At 41.0% G+C, this 20,916-nt stretch overlaps 1 protein-coding gene across 2 annotated transcripts; it reads right to left on the bottom strand.

The window, feature by feature from the left end:
- Positions 1-1,017: 1,017 nt before the first annotated feature.
- Positions 1,018-19,449, bottom strand: gpr155b (G protein-coupled receptor 155b). Of its 2 annotated transcripts, none has more exons than XM_038299392.1 (20): positions 19,409-19,449; positions 16,845-17,061; positions 16,622-16,769; positions 16,410-16,539; positions 16,154-16,332; positions 15,925-16,077; positions 15,777-15,844; positions 12,809-12,980; positions 8,716-8,871; positions 8,552-8,635; positions 8,340-8,463; positions 8,174-8,258; positions 7,993-8,080; positions 5,580-5,790; positions 5,414-5,491; positions 5,083-5,237; positions 4,883-4,978; positions 4,744-4,808; positions 4,540-4,677; positions 1,018-1,842 (listed from the first exon to the last, which is right to left on the bottom strand). In XM_038299392.1, the coding sequence occupies exons 2-20, from the start codon at positions 17,000-17,002 to the stop codon at positions 1,413-1,415; spliced, it is 2,718 nt and encodes a 905-aa protein (XP_038155320.1). In that variant the 5' UTR covers positions 17,003-17,061; positions 19,409-19,449; the 3' UTR covers positions 1,018-1,412. The 2 variants fall into 2 exon arrangements, with proteins under 2 accessions (XP_038155320.1, XP_038155321.1); XM_038299393.1 differs by having other exon boundaries at positions 1,699-1,900.
- Positions 19,450-20,916: the final 1,467 nt, after the last annotated feature.

The following is a 20,916-nucleotide window of genomic DNA, read 5'->3' as shown; positions in this document are numbered from 1 at the left end:
GACCTTTTGCTGCGCCTTGATGCGTGTCAACCGTTGACTTTGCATGTAAACTAGCTGCTTCTCCTGCAGCATGCGGTCTGAACGTAGCAATAGAGGCAGCTGGTATGAAACCGAATCCTGTTTATGGCAACACTGAAACTTCTGAGCCACCTATTAACCTATTTTGGGATATTTGAAGTTTTCAGATCAATATTCAGAAATTGGAACGCAGAGATGATTCATGTCAGCTGCTCTTCTTAAAAACACGCCTACGTAACCAAGGAGTCAGATGAGTCACTGAATGAGTCATGTGACCCTAAGTGCCGCTTTACAGCATTCTGAGCTCTCCTTAAACTAAGCGCTAACTAAGCTAACAAGCTTTGTTAGCCAATAAAACAGACATGACTCTGCTTTCTCTCTATGAACCACATATCTGTTGTAGCTCTTATGAGACCATTAATAAATACCTTCTTACATCTCAGTTGGACTTTTTAAACCACTTCACTGACACTAGACATAAGCTTGCTACAAACTGTGCAAGAACCAAATAAGATGTTCTTGTTCTCACTGTGCCAGGAACGAGAACCAAAGATGTACACTTTGTAGTCAGACTCATGGAGAGCCGCATCCACTTTTGTTTAACCGCTAAAGAAATGTAACACAAAGGAAGAGACAGTATTCTTCAAATTGAAAAAGAGCTCAGCGGACCGTCCGTTGTAGCAGTTTTTTTCAATCCTGGTCCTCAAGGCACATTGCCCTGCATGTTTTAGATGTTTCCCAGCTTTCACACACCTGTTATCAATTGATAGCAGATTATCAGGCTTTGCTGAACTGCAATCATCTGAATCAGGTGTGCTGAACCTCAGAAACATCCAAAACATGCAGAGCAGGGTGCCTTGAGGACCAGGGTTGAAAAACACTGTGTTATAGTAACAGATCAGTGTAAGGATTTCCACACCTGAAATAAGGGGCAATATTTACTACCAAACAGTCCTGACCAACCCTTAAAACTATTCTCCAAATTCTGCGTAGACGATGTGTTTAGAAGAAGCCGTCAGAACCGACGGCACTGAGAGAATAAAATAACTTTATTTTTCTCAGCTGTGAGAGCGAGAAATAGCCTCTTGATTCTGGTGGACCTGTAGCTAATTTTAGCGCTGCCTCTCTCAGTAACAGCCTCCACGCTGAAGAGTGTTTTGAACTCACTGTGGTTGTGCTTAGCTAGGGTGCATTCGCTGTTTAGAAAATAACTGGATATTGAGTTCTGGCAGTCGGGAAATTCTCTCTGTATCTTTATGCATTTTTTTTTTTTTTTATTGAAATGAATTCAGCCCCTAATTCGGCAGTCTTTGGGAGCCATGACAACCAAGCTGTAGCAATAACTTCACCATAAGGCACTTCCAGCTCGGCGCCTTTACGGTTGTCGCTTCCTCTCACGTGCTCCTGGACCATCTGTCCTCCTGTGTGAAGTGATAAAACAGAGTGGGCTCATCCCTGAAGTTCTGCTGGCCGTCCAGGGGGCTCAGCACTCCTCCCCGCTGAAGACGAACGCCGTAAAGCCTGGCCTCGGTCTGCCCAGCACACAGACCGCGCTCTATTAGCCAGTCGACCAAGTCACTGCCAAGAAAGACGCTTTCAAGATGTGGCGGAGGGGCAGAAACATATCCTTGGTGTTCATCCTGAGCCTCCTGGTAGGAAGGCAGCGAGGTCTGTTTGCGTGATTCATCTGGACGGGGATTTTGGTGTAGATTCTGTGACTCACTAAGTCTTTGATCCTGATCAGAGGGGTTTGTGTTTGAATACTGGGGATGATGGGAAAGGCAACGTCCAACCGCCGTCTTCTCCTGGGTCAGTCCTCCAAACCTGTGACAATCAGAGGAAGGATTCACCTGCCGAAGCGTTTACACTCTCCCCAGAGGCACTATGATGTGATGGAGAGGAGGGGAAACAGGAGGCAGTCGATGGAGCAAAGGAAAGAGGGCAGAGACAGAGCAAGCAAAGGATTAGTTCCTTGGAGGTAAAAGAAAAAAGTAGAGTCACGGCCAAGAGTCATAAATGCGGCGCCAAAGGATCCATATTTAACCCTTTTACAGACTAAATATGGGGAAACAGGAAAGCAGTACTGGAAGATTCATGCAGCTTCACCAGAGAAAAGTCAGAAGATGAAAGGCTGCAACTAACGCTTATTTTACTTGATTCTTTTTTTGGTTTAATCAACCAACAGATAGCAAAGATTCTTCATCGGATTTCTTTGAACAGAATTTGAATCTGAAGCTAAAACTGGTTCAATACGAAGTTCAGGATAGAGGATTTATACAGAAATAGGGATTTTTACATATTAAAAACAGAATGTTTAAACATTTTCTAATTACTGCTCCGAGTTTGTTCTTTTCACAAAACAAATCTGTAATAGTGAATATCACAGTTTCCAGATTATCTAATGATTTGATGCCAATTTGAAATAAATTTTTATTACAATAATGAGGTTAATTATTCCAGGTGAATAAAGGTGCAAAGTAAAGCACTTCTACTAGTTAATTTTTATACGCTCAATTTTTTAATTTCAAAAGGAGTCAGCTATTACACAGATTACACCTTGACCCTAAGCTGCAAACACACACTGCGGCTCTTGATCCTTAAATTAATTTATTATTTTTTTATGAAATGCAAATGGCAAAAGATATAAAATATACAAGTATACATGCAATTTTTTATATATTTATTTATATAATTTTTATGATATATGTATAAAGAAAAAAAATATAATCTTTAAAGAAAAAAATTGTTTATATTTTACGTTTATAGTTCTTTAGGGGTGTGAATTTGCAAGAATTTCACAGTACAATTTATCCTGATACATTAACAAATGAGACATCTGGTGTTTTTTTATAATATTGCTCTGGAAACTGGCTGAAACATGGGTGGTTTGTTGCCACCTATCAGCTGGATGTTAGGCTATAAATATTTTTTTGCATTTAAGATCCTTTCTGACATATTTTGAATGGATTGAATAAAATAAAAATAGCACAATATTTGACCAAACTATTTCTTTCTTACACTCCTATAGTTCATATTTGTAGAGTTTTGTCTTAAACACTGATAAAATGGGGTTATTATTTTAGGAAATATCATGCTTTTAAAGGAAAAGACCGATCATATTCTGTAACAATTAGATTACCAAATTAGTTGATAATTATTTTGATACATAATTAATTGATTCGGTCCTAAAGTGAGCAGAAAGCCAGGTAGAAGTCAAAGTAAACATCCTGAAGAAGGGTCTGTGGACAAAAAGGACATATGTGGGACTTTCAGGTCGATATTAACAGCTTAACATGAAGCTGGCCAGAATTGATAGGAAGTGAGATGGAGCAAAAATAGGGAGGAATTAGAAAAGAAACCCAGTAAGAAGTAAAAGAGACGTGAGCCAGAACCTTCCAGCCTTACAACCCCAAACTCTCAGGGTTACCAGTGGAAATCAAACCTATTTCTAAATCTAGCCTAGTCAAAGTCCAGACTTAGAACTATAACAGGGGATCAGTGTTGGGAGAGTAGAAAAGGAAAGATGTCAACATTTTCAAAGCCAGTAAAGACACATCAGAAAAACTTTCACCAAAAGGTCTCACTGGCAGAATATAAAGGATACTTGAGCTGCTTTCCCAGTGTTTTTCAAAACCGGGTTGACCTGCTGACAATCCACTTTTGGCTCTTTTCCCATTTGACTTAAAAGCCGAGTCTGACCCCATGCTGGAAAGCTGTGGCCCCTGTCCCTCCACCACTAAATGTCTGATGACGCTATCACGCTGGGCAAGTGTTGTTGATGTCGACAATATGAACGTATGTCAGGGAAGTGAATAAAGGAGAGCAACATGGACTTTATATTATTATTTCGCTCTTTTATCTGTCTGACTCCCTCCCACCAGTGCTCCGCCATGTTTATCAAATTGTTTCGGCTTGCTAGGTCAGAAGCAAGTGGCGCAGTGTGTTGACATCCGTATGTTGCGTTCAATGGTGTCACGTAATTAAGCGGGTCAACCCGGTTCTGGTGTTCTCCCAGCAAGCTGATCAGAGCCGGGGTGATTTTAACGTTGGTCCCTAGCCGAGTCGTTTGACCCGGGTAGACACGCGCCAGTGAGCTGTTTCCTCTGCCATTAAAAGCTGTTCCCGGGTTTAAATGGGTTTTCCGGTGTTCTGTCAGATGAGCGGTCAGACCAGAATACCCATAGTCAATACCTGTTTATCCCTTCTGTTTAGTTTTGTACCTAAAATAAAATTCAAACTCGAATAACGGCCGTGTAAACCTTTAGTCATGCACAAAAATATTATTTTTTTTACTTACTTTTTTGTGTTTTTTTAGAGTGTATGAACTTAAACTGCTTTTTTTTGCATGACTAAAGGGATACATGCCTGTTGAGGTAGTTTAAAGTACAACAATACAGCTATAAACGCAAATCTGACGTATTGTGCATGCGTATTGACTATGGGTATGCTCATCTGACAGAACAGGAAAAAGGGACAGATATCCTCTCTCTTAACTAAGCCTGGGCACAGATTTCCTCATACCTGCGAGTGTGTACTATATCTTGCACACACTGGTCTTTGTGGTAGCGGACAAACTGGGTGCAGGTCAGGCGGACCTCCTCGGGGACGGCGGATTGACTCAGATCCTCTCCGTCTCTGCCGTGCCAGAGGCTGAGAAACCTGGACAATAATTTAGGGTTAGTTCTCCAATCGTGTCAGACGGCAATGGCTGAAGAATCAGCCTACCTCTTCTTGAATGGCAGGATGATCAGGTGTCTGTCCAGACCAAATATCCCAAATGACAGGAAACCCTGGGAAACACAGAGAAGGAGCTATAATACATGTTCTCCTTGCAAGAAGAGAAAGGATCATCGGGTTCAGATACCTGCCCATAGTTGGCTACCGCACAGAAAAACTGCAGCTCCAGGTAGAGACGGCCTGGATCCTTGTTGAACAACCACCAAAGACAGCTGGACAGATTCTGTACAGACATCACAATCAGACAATCCATCTTTCCTTCAGCTGATCACAGCACAAGTGAATTTATACTGTCTGTGAAACGCTAATCTCTTCTGGTTTCCTCACCGCCAGCAGGCTGACGCTGAGCAGCAGACAGAGTAAAACGTGTCTCACAGTCTGTTGGTCATCAGTGCTCTGAAGGCCAGGTGGAGGCAGGTCCAGCGGCTGCTCTGAAGGCCCCGAGCTGGATAGCTGTCCATCACACAGCGCCCCACTGTGGCCTAAAGCAGGAAGGCAGAATTAAAAACGAGGACTGAACAAACGATTATTAGCTGCTTATTTTATCCCTCTCAGAATTATTGCAAAAGAATCCAAAAATAAAGATATTCCTCCCTTCAGACCTGCCTGAATGCAGACTCTTTCAGCTTCTAGTTCATGCTGTTATGATCTAAGTTACCTGTGCTGTTTGCATTCTCCCTTTGAGTGCTGGCGATCATGTCAGGTATGGTCTGGAGCGGAGAAATGTTGTTGAAATCTCAACAAGACAAAAAAGAGGGTAAAAAGACACCATTAGGTAAAAAGTCAGAGAGAAAATCAAAGAGATAAATAGAGAACAGAGCTACCAGCGTGGCAGGTGGAGGAATTGGTCAGGTCTGTCTGCTGCTGTTGATCTTCCAGGCCACCAGGGGGCCTCGGTTCATCACAGATGCCTGTGACAGCTGCTCGACTCAGGGCTTCATAGCCGATCTGCTCCCGGTCTCCCTGGCTCAGACCCATCAGAGAAATGGCACCGAGGGCCAGGCTTACAGCCAGAACCACAGCAGAGCTGATTATCTGAGTAAAAACAACAAACACAACAGATAAACTTCACCAAGAGCCCCACAGAGAACAAAGTTTTTAAAACCACTCTCTGAAGATATTAAAACGAGTTTAACCTAAAGACCTCAGAGACCTGGCTGCAGTTATCTCAGCCTCTCTGCAACCATCTGGCCAATCTGAAGGCGGGTCAGTAAAAAGGTGAACCGGCATTTCTAGTCTAGTCTGCGACACAATTGATCACGGTTTAGAAATGTGATAAAAGTCACAAGCAGCTGTCAAAGAAGAAGAAACCCAAATTACTGAGCTACAGCTTTAAGGAAACTCCTTTAAATCTTTCTCCTTTAAATCTTTCTATAACCTAAGCCTGATTTAAACGTCTCTACTGTGTTCCTTGGACTTCAAGATGCTGTTTGTTTCCCAGTATAACATCTTGATTTAAACTCAATTAGATTACACACAGGGGGACTTTATCTGAGCGACATCTGGGCTCCTCTTTTTCTCTGCAGAACATTTCTGCACAAACGCTGGCTATGCTGAAAGTTGACGTATTTTCACTGGAATTAGGCAGACAGACTGACTTTTATTGAGTGTAACAGCCTGTTTAAAACACATTTACCTCTGTATTCGCACTTATATGTGAGAAAATCGCAGTCAAACGTGAAGCCCGTCCCCTTTAAATGCCGGGTCAAGGACTCAACATGACAGACAGGTAAACACATTTGACCCTGGTCTGTCAGAGTGTTTCTTTTTTTTTTCCTCTATCCCATAATAGCAATATTTTGTGAAACAGTGCTTAGCAATCTTACTGCGACTGCAGGAGGAGCAGAGAAACATCTCTGGGTCAGTCTATTAGTTGGCAAAAGATGCGATATGAACATTGCCTCCGTTATTGTTGGGAGCTGGAGTAGTACCACCTTCCTCCAGCAGAGTCCGCCGTGGATCCTCCGGAGCCGAGCCTCCTGCACAGCTGAGGCTCATTCCTTCATCAGAGGGTCCACACTATATAAGCTGTCTTCAGACCTTGCCTCAATGCCGCAGTGTTGAATCTAGTTGGTTAGCACCTAAGCCAAGATCCTTCTGAGTACTTTGTTGACTTTGAATCCAGACTGGATTCTAACCCTTTTTGTCTCTACTTTCAGGAAACCTGTTTTTCTCCTGTGAAGCTCTGGAAGAGCTTAACCTGCCGAGTCTGCCCTCTGAGCCAAACCTGAAGACTCCTCTCTGGATTTCCATGCAGCTCTGGACCAAGAGCTGGAAACTCAAAACCAAGGTCTGCCCTCTCTCTAGAAGTAAGACGCTGAAGCAGCTAACGGACTCTGCTGAACAAACAATCTCTGGACCCAACAGTTCTCCTCCCAAAGCTTTAACCAAGAACCCTCAAGGTACAAACCTGAGACTCTCAAAGTCAAACTCTTCTGATGCAACGCTAACTGAACTGTCTCCCACGCAGACTCCAGTGAACCAGCCCCCCAGGCCTGAACCAGTACCAGTGTTATTTCCATGTTCTTGTGAAACAATAAACCTTTGTTAACCTTTCAACCAGTCTCCTTCTCGTGGGTTCTGCATACTTGGGTCTCTCTTGTGAACCCATCATGACAGTTATGAAGAAAAGATCAAAAGAAAAAGGATTGGGCTTCTTTAGCAAAAGCAATATAAATTCAAAAACGCATGTATAATTTTCTTTCTACTTTAGAGTTTTAGACATTGTTGTACATTTAATTTTTGTGTTTTCTTTAAATTTCCACATGTAGTTAAAATTCAGGATCCGTTTTCTCATTTACACTTCTTATTCTAGATGCTTTTTATTCGTATTAATCCCATTTATTTAGGTGAGTTTGGATGTGGCCTGGTGGTTATTCATTTTATCAAACAGGTGTTTAAACTGAAGCTGGCTCAAACTGCTGGCTTTTTGCAACGTTGACCTGTCTGTGGATTTAACTTTAACAATCTCGTCAACCTGGACCCCATTAAAAGATCCAACATCCTTCCATCTTAATGTGGAGATCGGATTTTTTACCCACTGAAGACACAAGCTAAAGCTAAGACCAAGGCCGCTACAAGGCAATACTTTGCCTTTTCAGTATTTAAAGGTAAATCAGAAGTGGACAAAAACGGAAGCTCCACAGAAACTGGGGATCAGAAATCATCCACAGAATTCCAGATCAGTGCATCTCCAAAATGTTAAAAAGTATTAGAGGAGCTGCCATCCATCCAAACCTGAGCTCTTCCGTAGAAGAAGGCAGAGTCGAGGGTTTCGGTTCTTTCTCCTACAATCAGGAGAACTCCAACCATGGCGAAGGGAACCCTACAACCACAAAAACAGCAACCAGACCAGATTATTACCAAATTGCATACACTAACTTATTTCTCTTTCATTCCCAGGTAGGTGAATACTTACCCCCAGCCAACGGCCATGAAGATTCCTGGTCTGAGTCTGAGCAGATCATCTCTGTTAGTCAGAGCCAGACAGAGAGGGATTAATCCTGATTTGGGGGGGCAAGAAGAATAAAATGTTTAAGTTACTTTACAGGAACTGATAGGATTTAATTTTTAAATTTACAAACCTGTCCAGATATAGGTGCTGTACAGAGATCCGTACAGCAGAGTGAATGTGAGGATTTTGCTGAGGAGATTATCTTGTTGTTTCACGAGGAAATTCCACAGGATCATCCCAACACAGACTAAAAACTGCAGCATAAAGCAGAGGGTTAAGAGAATCGGCACAAACCAAAGTGACCCACATATGTTGTGTGATGCAGCATCAGATTTGACTGACCTGAGCCAGGAAAAGGTTTAACACAAACAGATGAGGGAGCTGATTGAATTTCCTGCTAAGCAGCATCACAGCGATGGTCCAAACCTGAGAGGAAGGCAAACGCAAACTGAGTTTCCCCTTTTTTCAAATACCAGTGCCCTTTACCGCGCTTAAAAAACGCGTACCAGTCCTATAAGGCTGATGATGCTGATGTTGAAGCTGACGTTTTCGAGCTCCGCCACCAGGGGGGCCGGGTCCATTAAAGGGATGGTCAGCAACCAGGCTGACACGTACATGATTGGTGCTGACAAGAAGGTGCTGATCACCATACCTGATGTGACCTGAAAGAGAAAAACAAGCTGAGGATTAACAGCCCTATAAAAAACAAATAAAACAAAAAGGTTGTCTATAACCAAGAACAAACAAATTAAAATTATGTGTCCTTAATGCAGGATTATTTTTCCTTGATTTAAGATATCTAAATCTAGAAATAAACCTGTTGAAGAATCAAAATAATAAATTATGTCTTAAAGCAGCACCTCTAAATAAGAACCAAATCATTTTCAGTGAACTACTGTACAGGAACCAGGCTATAATTACACTTTCAATAAATGCACAAGTGTACGTTGATTTTGAACACTTTTCTGATCCCATCTATTGAAAGGATTTTGAAATCATATTTCAAGATGATAAAACATCTTGCCATAGAGCAAATATCATGGCCTGCAAATAGTCTGGATCTTAATCCAATTGAAAATCTTTGGAAATAAAAGAAAAAGGTAAATGAAAAGGCTACAACCTGCAAAGCTGACCTGGAATCAGCAATCAGTGAAAGTTGGAGCCAGATTGATGAAGAGTACCGTTTGTCACTCATTAAGGCCATGCCTCAGAGACTGCAAGCTGTTATTAAATCCAGAGGTGGTGCAGCAAAATACTAGTGATGTGTTGGAGCAGTCTATTTTTCATGATTCCAGAACTTTTTCTCTCAGAATTGAGTGATTCCATAATTTTTTCCCTCTGCTTGCTCTAAGGAAGTAACCATTACTGACTACCACATTTTTTTCATAATTTCTTTCAGAGTTTCCATTTGAAATGATTTCAGTTTTGCGTCATGTCTGTGGCCTCCTTTTTGTTTTCATCCGCCTAGACCAGTAATTCCAAATTTTTTGCCAGGGGCAGTAATATGAATATCAGCTTCAACTGAAGGTGGGGTGTGAGTAAGCACTGCCAGCAGATGGTGACGGCGTACAACTTTTACATCTGGTCTAAAACTCAAGTCCTTTAGGATCACTGATCTTTAATTTTTCACTCAATTGCTGATTGCCCGGAAAAATAAAGACACCTTCTACCATGCTATAACTCCCAACTGCCACGGACAAGTGCAATAAAATGTCTACATGTGTAGCATTTGGCTGCAAAAGCAAGCAGTTTGCCGGCTGTGGGAAGACAGATAATTTCACTGTCAAAGTCAGTGTGTGTATACATACTTGTATGTATAGTATTTTCAAATTATCAGGTTGTTGTTGTTACTAAGAGCAAAAAGCACATTATGAAGATGTTGCCTGGTATTTCACCAATTTACCGTATTTTCACGACTATAAGGCGCATATAAACGTCTTTTTTCCCCCTCAAAATGTGCGGCGCACCCTTTGGTGCGGTGCGCCCTATGTGTGTTGTAACTGCGACTTTTGAGACCACCTCATTGAGGAGATGATGAAAGAGTGGCTGAATGTAAGGAGACCAGGTGTTTTTTTTCCACTCACCACCATTGCTGTTAATCTGTGACTCCATGCGTGCCCATCTCACAGCTGATGTGAAAAACATGGTGAAACAAATGAACGCTGTGCTTGCTGCAACCGCTCGACATCGGTGTGAACCGGACGCAGCAGGCGCAGCAGAAGCAGCGAGTTTACATGCAAAGTCAATGGTTGACGCACGTATAGGCGCAGCAAAAGGTCCCGGCATCATTTCCGAGGAGCCGCCCGGCACGGAAAGTGACTCTGACAGCGAAGAAGAAGGGGAAACTGGCATGTCTGATTTAGCGCAGCTGTTTAATTCAGAAACAGAGGATGAGGACTTTGATGGGTTTGATTAATACATGGTAATAAATACTTGAATAAAGCACAATCATACTCAGTTTTGCTCCCGCTCTATTTTTCTACCTGAAAACTTAATTCAACAGCAGCCTCTGGGCCGGGTCGCCTCCGGGTTCACCGCAGCGGCTGGCAGGTGTTTTTAATCTAAATAATCTAAACTGCAGGCACCAGGATAATAAAAGCAAACATATTCTGTCGGCAGGTTTCAGGATTTTAAGTTAATTTATGCGTCAATAAACTGTTTCAGAGGAGTGATCACAGCGCTCTGTGTGATCATCAGCGATGTGTCTCTCACGGCCGGCTCCCAGGTTTGAATAATACTTTGTAATAAATACACCTTGCAGCTATATTTGCTGTGATCAGTGGGAATAAAGTAGTTTTAATATGTTTTTAAGTGAGAAAGTCCACCTGAAAACTTAATCATTGCAGTCAGTTCATCCAGATTATCATCCTGCCTTGTAATATTATTTCAATCTGAGGCGCTCAGACCCCCACATACCAGTGGTGCGCTGTCAGTAGGAATCCTTTCAACAGCAGCCTCTGGCCGGCCGCAAGGAGGCAGGCACCTGGATAATAATAGCGAACATATTCTGCTGGCAGATTTCTGCATTTTAAGTTAATTTATGCGTCAATAAACTGTTTCAGAGGAGTGATCACAGCGCTCTGTCATCAGAGCGATGTGTCTGTCTCACGGCCAGCTCCCAGGTTTGATTAATACTTTGTAATAAATACATGAATAAAGCACAAACATACTCAGTTTTGCTCCCGCTCTATTTTTAAATACGCAGTAGAGGTATTTAAACGTAGTAGAGGACATGTACCTGTATATAAAAAACGCGCCCTATAGTGCGGTGCGCCTTATGTGTGAGTTAAATACAGAAAGTGCACACATAACTGAGACTGCGCCTTTTAGTACGGTGCGCCTTATGGTCGTGAAAATACGGTATGTGCTTTTGCTAGTGTAGAAACTGAAGCTCTGTGGAGTTATTCAATTGGTTCATTAATTTAGCTCTATTGTAAACCAGTCAGATTTAAAGGCTAATGCGCAGAGACAGCATTAAAGTACATGGCATCATGCATGCACAATTTGCAAATAGAAAATTACTATAGCATTAACAGACATGTGATTGTAATTGAGTCTTGATCTATATTCTTAATATTATATGTAAAATGTAATTACCATAACAATGTATTAAATACATGTTTATTACATGTATTTAATACATTAGCACATTTGGCACATCTGTATTATTCTTCATTAACACATTAATTTTGTTGTGATGGATTTCTCTAAATCATGTAATATAAAATATTACATGATTTAGAGAATTCATAATGACTATGCAATGTGGTGGGCCTATTGTTTTAATAAAAGTGAACGTAAACTACTGATGCTATGAAACAGCCGGTGTGTGTCAAAGTGATGAATTTATCTTTATTTCAAAAGTCTCAAGTCCCCCTGAAAATGAGAACATCATCGCTGTTCGATGCTATATTGCTTACATTGCGACCTCTCTAACTAGGGAGTACCAATATGGCACCGTTGGCTCCACTTCAACCCCGTACTACAAACGGGCAATCAGCAATCCAGTGAATAAATAGAGTGTTTAGGATCCATCTCTCCCTCAACACAGCTGACTCCAATATGAGCTCGTTATCAGCGCTGGCAGCTGCTGGTGAGCTAGCTTAGTCATTTGACTCAGGTGTGTGAGACAAAGGACAGAGCTAGAACCTACAGGACACCATCCCTTCAAGGGATTACGTTTGGTTATTAGGAGGAATGCTTGATATGTATTGCTCTATTTTAACATGAACATATGGTTCTTTGTGTTTTGTAAATCAGCATAATGTGTCACTGGGTCCCTTTAAAAAATGTTGGTGCTAATGGTGTTTATGTTGTGAAATAAACTACTTTAGCTTTTCAAGCAGAAAAATGTGACCAAGTGTTGCCAACGCTGTCAAATCGTTAAAAATATGCAGAACATTTATTTTTATTATCCTTGCATTCTTCTGTATGTCTGATTTCATGCATCATGTGCTCAGGTTAAGAAGCCAGTTTCTGTTTCCAAGACCAACAAGGAACGTCTTTCACAGTTTCGCTGCAGATTAAAGCATTTTTCATGCTTAAAAGGTTTGAAAAGCTGCATTGTTCCAGAAATGAGTTGTTTAACAGAGAACCTACCACCTCCAGCTCCATGTTGTAATGTCCTGCATAGATGGCTACGCTCGGTGCTGTAGGGAAGACTCCGTAGAGGAAAGCAAAGTTGGATAAGCTGGTGTGGTTCGGGCTCGTGCTGTTCACCCCGACATCCAGAATGTCCACCATGTCTTTGCAGACCAGTGGCATTACCAGGCTGGAAGGGGCAAGCAAAGACCAGCAATCAGTTTCACTCTGAAATATTAAATACTTAAACTTGATACACTTTAAAGCCTGGTCTTAGGTTCCCAAACATTTTAGCTTTTATTTTAGCTGAAAAAGGGAACATACGGTGAGGAGACACAAGTTTAAGCAAATCTCCCTTTAACTAAAGAAAAATAACATCTCAAAATAAAACCTTTAATTGTTTATTCAATATTCAATTCAATGCTTTTCACTATAAAAGCTAATAAAACAAGAAGCTGAAAACACAATTAGGAAAGAAAAATATCTAAAACCTAAAACTAGGCTTGATACCAAAATCTCCAATGAAAAGTCAAAGAATTTTCTGTTGGAGGCAGAATTAGCATCTACCCTGATTAGCCTACTCTGAATTGGGATTTCTGTCGTCCCCTCCGAACTGAAACTGTTCAGTTTCTTCTACGAGTTCATATATTTGATTAAGCATATCATATTATCACTAAGCAGTGACATTGAAATTCAGTGGACAAAAACCAGTCGTTCTATTGGCTGGAAAGGTTGCTAGACGTTGATCGAACCAGTGACGGAAAGCAAAAAAACAAATCCACAAGCAGAGCTAACGGGTTTGGAGCACATCTCACCCCAAGATTTCACATAATCCGTCAGCACTCCGCTCTGCTTACATACGTCATGCGCAGTATTTGTCTGTCGTGTTAATCAATGAGCTGTTCCACATCCACCGCTACTCCTCCACACGTCACCGTCCACATACATAAGAGCATAATTCTTATATACACTATATTGCCAAAAGTATTTGCTCACCTGCCTTGACTCACATATGAGCTTAAGTGACATCCCGTTCCTAATCCATAGGGTTCAATATGACGTCGGTCCACCCTTTGCAGCTAGAACAGCTTCAACTCTTCTGGGAAGGCTGTCCACAAGGTTTAGGAGTGTGTTTATGGGAATTTTTGACCATTCTTCCAGAAGCGCATTTGCGAGGTCGCACACTGATGTTGGACGAGAAGGCCTGGCTCTCAGTCTCCGCTCTAATTCATCCCAAAGGTGTTCTATCGGGTTGAGGTCAGGACTCTGTGCAGGCCAGTCAAGTTCATCCACACCAGACTCTGTCATCCATGTCTTTATGGACCTTGCTTTGTGCACTGGTGCACAGTCATGTTGGAAGAGGAAGGGGCCAGCTCCAAACTGTTCCCACAAAGTTGGGAGCATGGAATTGTCCAAAATGTCTTGGTATGCTGAAGCATTCAGAGTTCCTTTCCTTGGAACTAAGGGGCCAAGCCCAGCTCCTGAAAAACAACCCCACACCATAATCCCCCCTTCACCAAACTTTACACTTGGCACAATGCAGTCAGACAAGTACCGTTCTCCTGGCAACCGCCAAACCCAGACCCGTCCATCAGATTGCCAGATGGAGAAGCGCGATTCGTCACTCCAGAGAACGCGTCTCCACTGCTCTAGAGTCCAGTGGCGGCGTGCTTTACACCACCGCATCCGACGCTTTGCATTGCACTTGGTGATGTATGGCTTGGATGCAGCTGCTCGACCATGGAAACCCATTCCATGAAGCTCTCTGCGCACTGTTCTTGAGCTAATCTGAAGGCCACATGAAGTTTGGAGGTCTGTAGTGATTGACTCTGCAGAAAGTTGGCGACCTCTTCGCACTATGCGCTTCAGCATCCGCTGACCCCGCTCCGTCAGTTTACGTGGCCTACCACTTCGTGGCTGAGTTGCTGTCGTTCCCAAACACTTCCATTTTCTTATAATACAGCTGACAGTTGACTGTGGAATATTTAGGAGCGAGGAAATTTCACGACTGGATTTGTTGCACAGGTGGCATCCTATCACAGTTCCACGCTGGAATTCACTGAGCTCCTGAGAGCGACCCATTCTTTCACAAATGTTTGTAAAAACAGTCTGCATGCCTAGGTGCTTGAATTTATACACCTGTGGCCATGGAAGTGATTAGAACACCTGATTCCAATAATTTGGATGGGTGAGCAAATACTTTTGGCAATATAGTGTATTTCTAAAAACTAACACCGTTTATTTAAAAGATCGGATGCAAACTATTGGTTCTTCAACATACCAGGAAGCAGGTTTCTCATCTCCAATAAATTATTTCTTTTATACCGAGAGGCTTAAAAGTTTCATCAAATCGAGTCAGAAGAAACCTCTTATTGCAGGCATGGATGAAAAGATGCTGAGTTTGGAAATAGAGAACAAACATAGTTCATACAAAAGCAATTTTGTATGATCCTAGTTATCCCTGTTACAAAGATCCACAACAAAAAGAAAATATTTGGGCAGAAACTGCACATATGCTGGATGCTGATGGTTTGTTTTTTTATATGTCATATTAAATTAAGCGTTCATTTACGCATGTTTTGCTCTTATGAATTTAATAATAATAAAGTCGTGCATGCTCTCCTTGAGCTCCGAGGAAGTGGAGCAGGATGGGAGGAACAGCGGAGGCTGCAGGCTTTGCTTTGCACAGGCGGTCTGGAGCGGAGCGGGTCAGACCAAAGGATGCAGGATTTCTGTGTCAGACTAGAGCAGAGATTTGCTTTTGCGCAAGGAGATAATATTTGTACAAAAAGAATTAGATCAGAGAAAAGAAAAGAAACGAAGCATTAAAAGTGAAAATCCTGCTATCCTGATAATGTGTCTCTTGGTTTTTGGCAGGAAAAGTCCTTCATACTACAGATCATTCGTCAACCAAATGGAGCCAATGTATTGGTGCACCTCACTCAGAGCATCACTAGACCTTAAGCTAACATAAGTCCTGACTTACAGTTTGGCTGTAATGAGAAGAATCAGAGCCACTCCAGCGTCTCTGGTGAGTTTTCTGAGCTGGCCCACCTGCATCACAGACACACATATTATTCAGTAACATTTAGTCTTTTACAAAAAAGAAAAAAATGTAAACTGTGCCTTCTCACCATAGTGAGGCCAAGATAAAACAGTGCCGCTCCTCCAAAAGAGTTGGCCAGGCCGTCTATAAACTCCGACAGCACGGCAGGAATCCTTTCCCCCAAAGCGAAATGGGAAATGATTCCCACCATCACCATGAACACGATTGGATTCTTTAACACCTTCAGAGATGACAGCGAGAATCTTCAAAATACACCAACGTTTAATTCCTCACCCACCTCAGCTTGAAACCTTTACCTGTAAAAATACAACTCCCAGGATGCTGAGGCTGCTGCGCTGTGGATGGCTGGCCTGCCTCCACCTCTGCACCTCGCAGAGAGCGAAGCCGATGGGATTGAGGAGCATGAGGGAAACAGGGGCGACTAGGTAGATGTACTGGAGGTACTCTGGATATGTGCTTCTATATAAAGCATCAACTGGAGGACAAGATACAGAAAGACTTTAAATATTTCAGCTCAAACCTTTTAAATCCCAGCGCCAGGTGAGTTTTTACCTATTGGGTATCCCAAGGCGAAGTCGTTGCTCTGAGTAGCGAAGATGGCATACAGTCCGGCCTTGCTGTACCTGTTGTCTGGACCCGCCACCATCAGCGTCAGCACACACACCAGCACAAACACCGCCACCTGCATTAAATCAGGATTAAGCTATTCTGGCCTGATAATCACAAACAACACAAATGAAGTATGGTTTGCAGAGTTCATTAACCTTTGCAACCAGAACGCTCCAAAGAAAAGCCCAGATGACGTCTTCAAAGTCCAGCAGCACCATGTTTTTAAAGAGCAGAGCCGGAAGAGCAAATTTAGAGACAAAGTTCCCCAAACCTTTCGCCTGGTTCTCTGTGATCATGTCTGCCCTGCGGGGGAATTAAAAAAAAGGTTAATGTACTAAATCCAAATGCATTGATGGGTCAGTGAGGCGCCTCTCCTACCGGCCAGCGATGTAGCCACACAGGATGATGCCGAAGCACTCCAAGAGGGCTGGAAACAGCTTGTCAATGGACATGTGGGGCGCTGCAGCAGCGCCGGCCAGGGGACCGTGGGAGATGTTCTTCCCGTGGATAAACACATAGTTGTTTGGAGTCTCCATGGCGACAATGGGACGAGATTCAGAGGGTTTCTGCAGATAGGTCCAGAGCCTGGTAAAAGCTGTTACAAGATGTTTGGAAGAAAACTGAGTCTTATAGTTGGCTAGAATAATCACTCATATTCATTATTTTTCCTCTAAAGTATTTACATTTGTGTTTTTTTTGTGTGTTTGTTTTTATAACAAACAAATCATTTGAGCGGATCAGCTAAATTAAATCACACACCCTCTCCCCATCATTACCTAACATGCTTACATTGACATAAACTAATGAATAAACACCTGATTAGTGCGGGCAGTGAGTGTGGATCGACAGCACTCCCGGTTCAGTAAAGGTTGTTGAATCACTTCACAGCAGCGGGGAAATTGGACCTGTGTGATCTGGGATAACAGTAGCATGACATTTGTAGGTTTGGAAGTAATTTTTTTGTGTTAGTACATTTTAATTCAAAACTCATTTTGAGAATCAGATTGTATCCCTCTTAAATCTTTCACAAAGCGTTTGGCTAAAAAGTCACAGACAAAAAGATGCTTAATAAGTGAGAAGGCCTAAAATACTGTGAAAATCTAATTGAAGTGCTATTCTAAGAGCTCATGCGAAATGGCGAACAAATAACGCTTTTTTTTCTGGTCATTTAACACCGATTTTTACACCAGTCAGCATTCTATATCCTGAGAAAGTTTATTTTTTTTTGGTGCTTTAAATTGTGACATGTATTGCACCTTCTAAAACACAGTTTTGTTAAATAAAGCAAGACCCTGCCCAAATTATTCTTATCCAGTTCATTTAAACTCCAGACAACCAATTAGAAAACTACTGTAGAACTGCAGACCCCACTAATTCATAGCCAAAATGCTGAGAAGATATCTGATGTTTGTTTTACTGGTAGATCACTGGTGGATTGTATATATTCTGCAACACTCACTCTACATGTTTACTTCTGCAATCATCTCTCAGAAGTCGTAAAATTACAAGAACAAAGTTGCACCGAGAATAGTGATAAAATTATGAGAATAAGGTTGTAACATTATGAGAATAAAGTCCTAAAATTATGAGAAATAAGTAGTATTTTATGACAACTCTAACAAAAAGCGCTTTGTTCCCTAAAATGTGGAATGTTAAGCATCATGTGAAGTTATACTTTGGCTTTGATTTGACAAATAAATCTTTTAGCACACTAGTATGTTAAATGTGGGCAGTATGTCAAATTATTCTCGTAACATTACAACTTTATTCTCGTGATGTTATGACTTTATTATCGTAATATTACAACTTTACTCTCGTAATATTACAACTTTATTTTCTTAATATTACGACTTTATTCTCGTAATGTTACGACTTTATTCCCATAATGTTACGACTTTATTTTCGTAATGTTAAAACTTTATTCTCGTAACGTTACAACGTTATTCTCATAATGTTACGACTTTATTTTCGTAATGTTAAAACTTTATTCTCGTAACGTTACAAGGTTATTCTCATAATGTTACGACTTTATTCTCGTAATGTTACGATTTAATTCTCATAATGTTACAACTTTATTCTCATGATGTTACAACTTTAATCTCGTAATGTTACAACTTTATTCTCATAATGTTATGACGTTATTCTCATAATATTAAACTTTATTCTGGTAATATTACGATTTTATTCTCGTAATAATACGATTTTATTCTTGTAATGTTATGACGTTATTCTCGTAATATTAAAACTTTACTCTTGTAAATTACAAATGTATTCTCGTAATGTTACGACGTTATTCCTGTAATGTTACAACTTTATTTGCAAAATAAAACAAAATAAAATCTCTAGCCTTGCCCTAATACTCCGTCATACTGTAGAAAGCACTTTGCAGCATCTGATGTAAATTTCTGTTTTCAGATAGTCTGCTTTGCTGCTCTTATTCGCATGTTAACTCATCCAGTGTATTTCACCCATAAATGTTACAAAACATCCTTATTGTCTGTTTAAACTGTAACGAAGCAGACAATACAGCCGTGGGAACTGAATATCCCTTGAACGAATCATTTTAGTGAACTAACTGTGGAGAATCGGTACATTGCAAAGACTTCTTGTCCCCATTACTAATGGGATGGATTTGGGGGGAACAGAGTGGTGTTTGTCCGCTGATATTCTTGTAACGGCTCTGAATACCTCCAAGCGGGTTATGAGACGGTTTCTTTCATCGGATTCCAGCTCATCTGGAGCTAAAATAACGGTATAAAAACTAAGCCCACCGCAGTGAGGCATGAAGGGGCGGACAAAGCGACCTGAGGCTCTGTTGGGGCAGCTGACCGTTAGCTCTACCATACCTGCATGCTAAAATCACATCTCAAGGCGCAGTTAACCGAACCCCTACTCAGGTTTAGGCCATTTAAAATGATTTATAGAGCGATAATTTTCCATACCTCTGTTTCACCAGCACGGTGCTACTGTACACAGCGGAGCATCCCAGGTCCTTTTTGTTTCCTAAGCTGTTGTTTTTCTGCTGTAAGGGTTGGAGGTCTGTCCCTATCTGACAGCTGCAGCTAGTAGACACGCCCAAACAGCAGACTGACGGAGGCTTAAGCCAATCAGGGCGAGGAACGCGGTCTAGGGGGCGTTTCTAGTTGCTTTACCGAGGAGCACTGTTATTGTGCAGATATTATTCATTCTGGAGAAATTCAAATCATGTTTTTAACTTTCCATTAATCGGTTTCATCAATATGTGTGAATAATTCAACAATGCAGGCTTTTTAAGCAATCAGACGCCTCTGAAACCATCAGGGATTGGACAGATCCAATGTCCAGCTGTGGGAACAGACCCCATATTCTATGAAGTTTATTGTGTTTCAAAACTATTTGTGCATTGTAAGTGTTAATTTAAAGATGTAGAGAGAGTTACAGTTTAAGTTTTGTATTTGTAAAATAAATTTAAAAAATTCACGAAGACACATTTTTTTTACAGGTTGTTCAAATTTAAAGTGCAAGTAGACAAATTCTGTTCTACAAGTTGCACATCAAAAACATCTCACATTCTCAGTTTTGCTCCAAATGATTCAGAATTTTTGTTGCAAAACAATTGGGGAATTTTAACTTAGGTGTTTTTTAACTAGATTTTTTTTAAATCTGTCACATTGCAAGAAAAACGTACACCTCCTCAAGTTGATGCATACAAGACAAGTACACAAACCGTGTTCTGTGAGTTGCACATCAAAAATGTCTTCCACACAGTATTGCTACAGTTTATCTAAAGCAAATGGCCTACTGCCATGTTGCCTTCTGTCGGTTATCCCTGCGATATTTGTAATTGTGACAGTTTATGAAAAAAATCTACAATTACAAAAACACCAAAGTTACAATGCACACATAGTTTTGCAACAATAGTTCTGGACCATTTGGAGCAAAACAGAGAATGTAAGAGGTTTTTGATGTGCAGCTTGTAGAACTGAATTTGTGTACTTGTACACAAATTAATTCTATAAATAAGAAACTAAAGACTGTAACCCTCTCTACAACTTTAATAATAGAGGTAATAATTTTACTTTCATTCTTATAAGAGATATTGCCCCATTTAACATGAATTTATTTAATGACAGCAGAAGAATAAATCTTTTAAAGTCTCACATCTTTTATTAAGTTGACGCAGGGGTGCCACCGGAAATTTGGGGACATTGATATCCCCCCCCAAAAAATTTTTATGCAAGCTTAAAAAGTGCTATCAGGATGCACCGAAGAGTATCATTTACATTTTCAATGTAATTTTTATTGTAACATTTTTATGACACGAAAAAATAAAATATACATTAACTTTAAATTGCATAAACTTGTGGATAAAAAAACTTGGTCAATTTATTTATCAGGACGTTTCTTTTTTTCTTCTTACGTCCCAGATGTCCCAGTTTTAGCCAACATGTTGGAGTCTGGAACTCCTTTT

The sequence above is a fragment of the Cyprinodon tularosa genome, unplaced genomic scaffold, assembly GCF_016077235.1.
Source record: "Cyprinodon tularosa strain WSP-4 unplaced genomic scaffold, ASM1607723v1 ctg428, whole genome shotgun sequence".
In the NCBI taxonomy this organism is placed as follows: Eukaryota; Metazoa; Chordata; class Actinopteri; order Cyprinodontiformes; family Cyprinodontidae; genus Cyprinodon; species Cyprinodon tularosa.
The sequence above is the reverse complement of the archived record's forward strand: the minus strand, read 5'-3'. Positions and strand labels throughout refer to the sequence as shown.

What these genes read in the sequence shown, in the direction of transcription:
- gpr155b (XM_038299392.1), bottom strand. Translation starts at nt 17,002, where the DNA reads ATGGAGACTCCAAACAACTATGTGTTTATCCACGGGAAGAACATCTCC. An exon ending in TGTGGCTACATCGCTGGCCG is followed by an intron (nt 16,770 to 16,844) that starts GTAGGAGAGGCG and finishes ATTCCCCCGCAG; the next exon opens with GGCAGACATGATCACAGAGA. An exon ending in GATATAGTACACACTCGCAG is followed by an intron (nt 1,843 to 4,539) that starts GTATGAGGAAAT and finishes TGATTGTCACAG; the next exon opens with GTTTGGAGGACTGACCCAGG.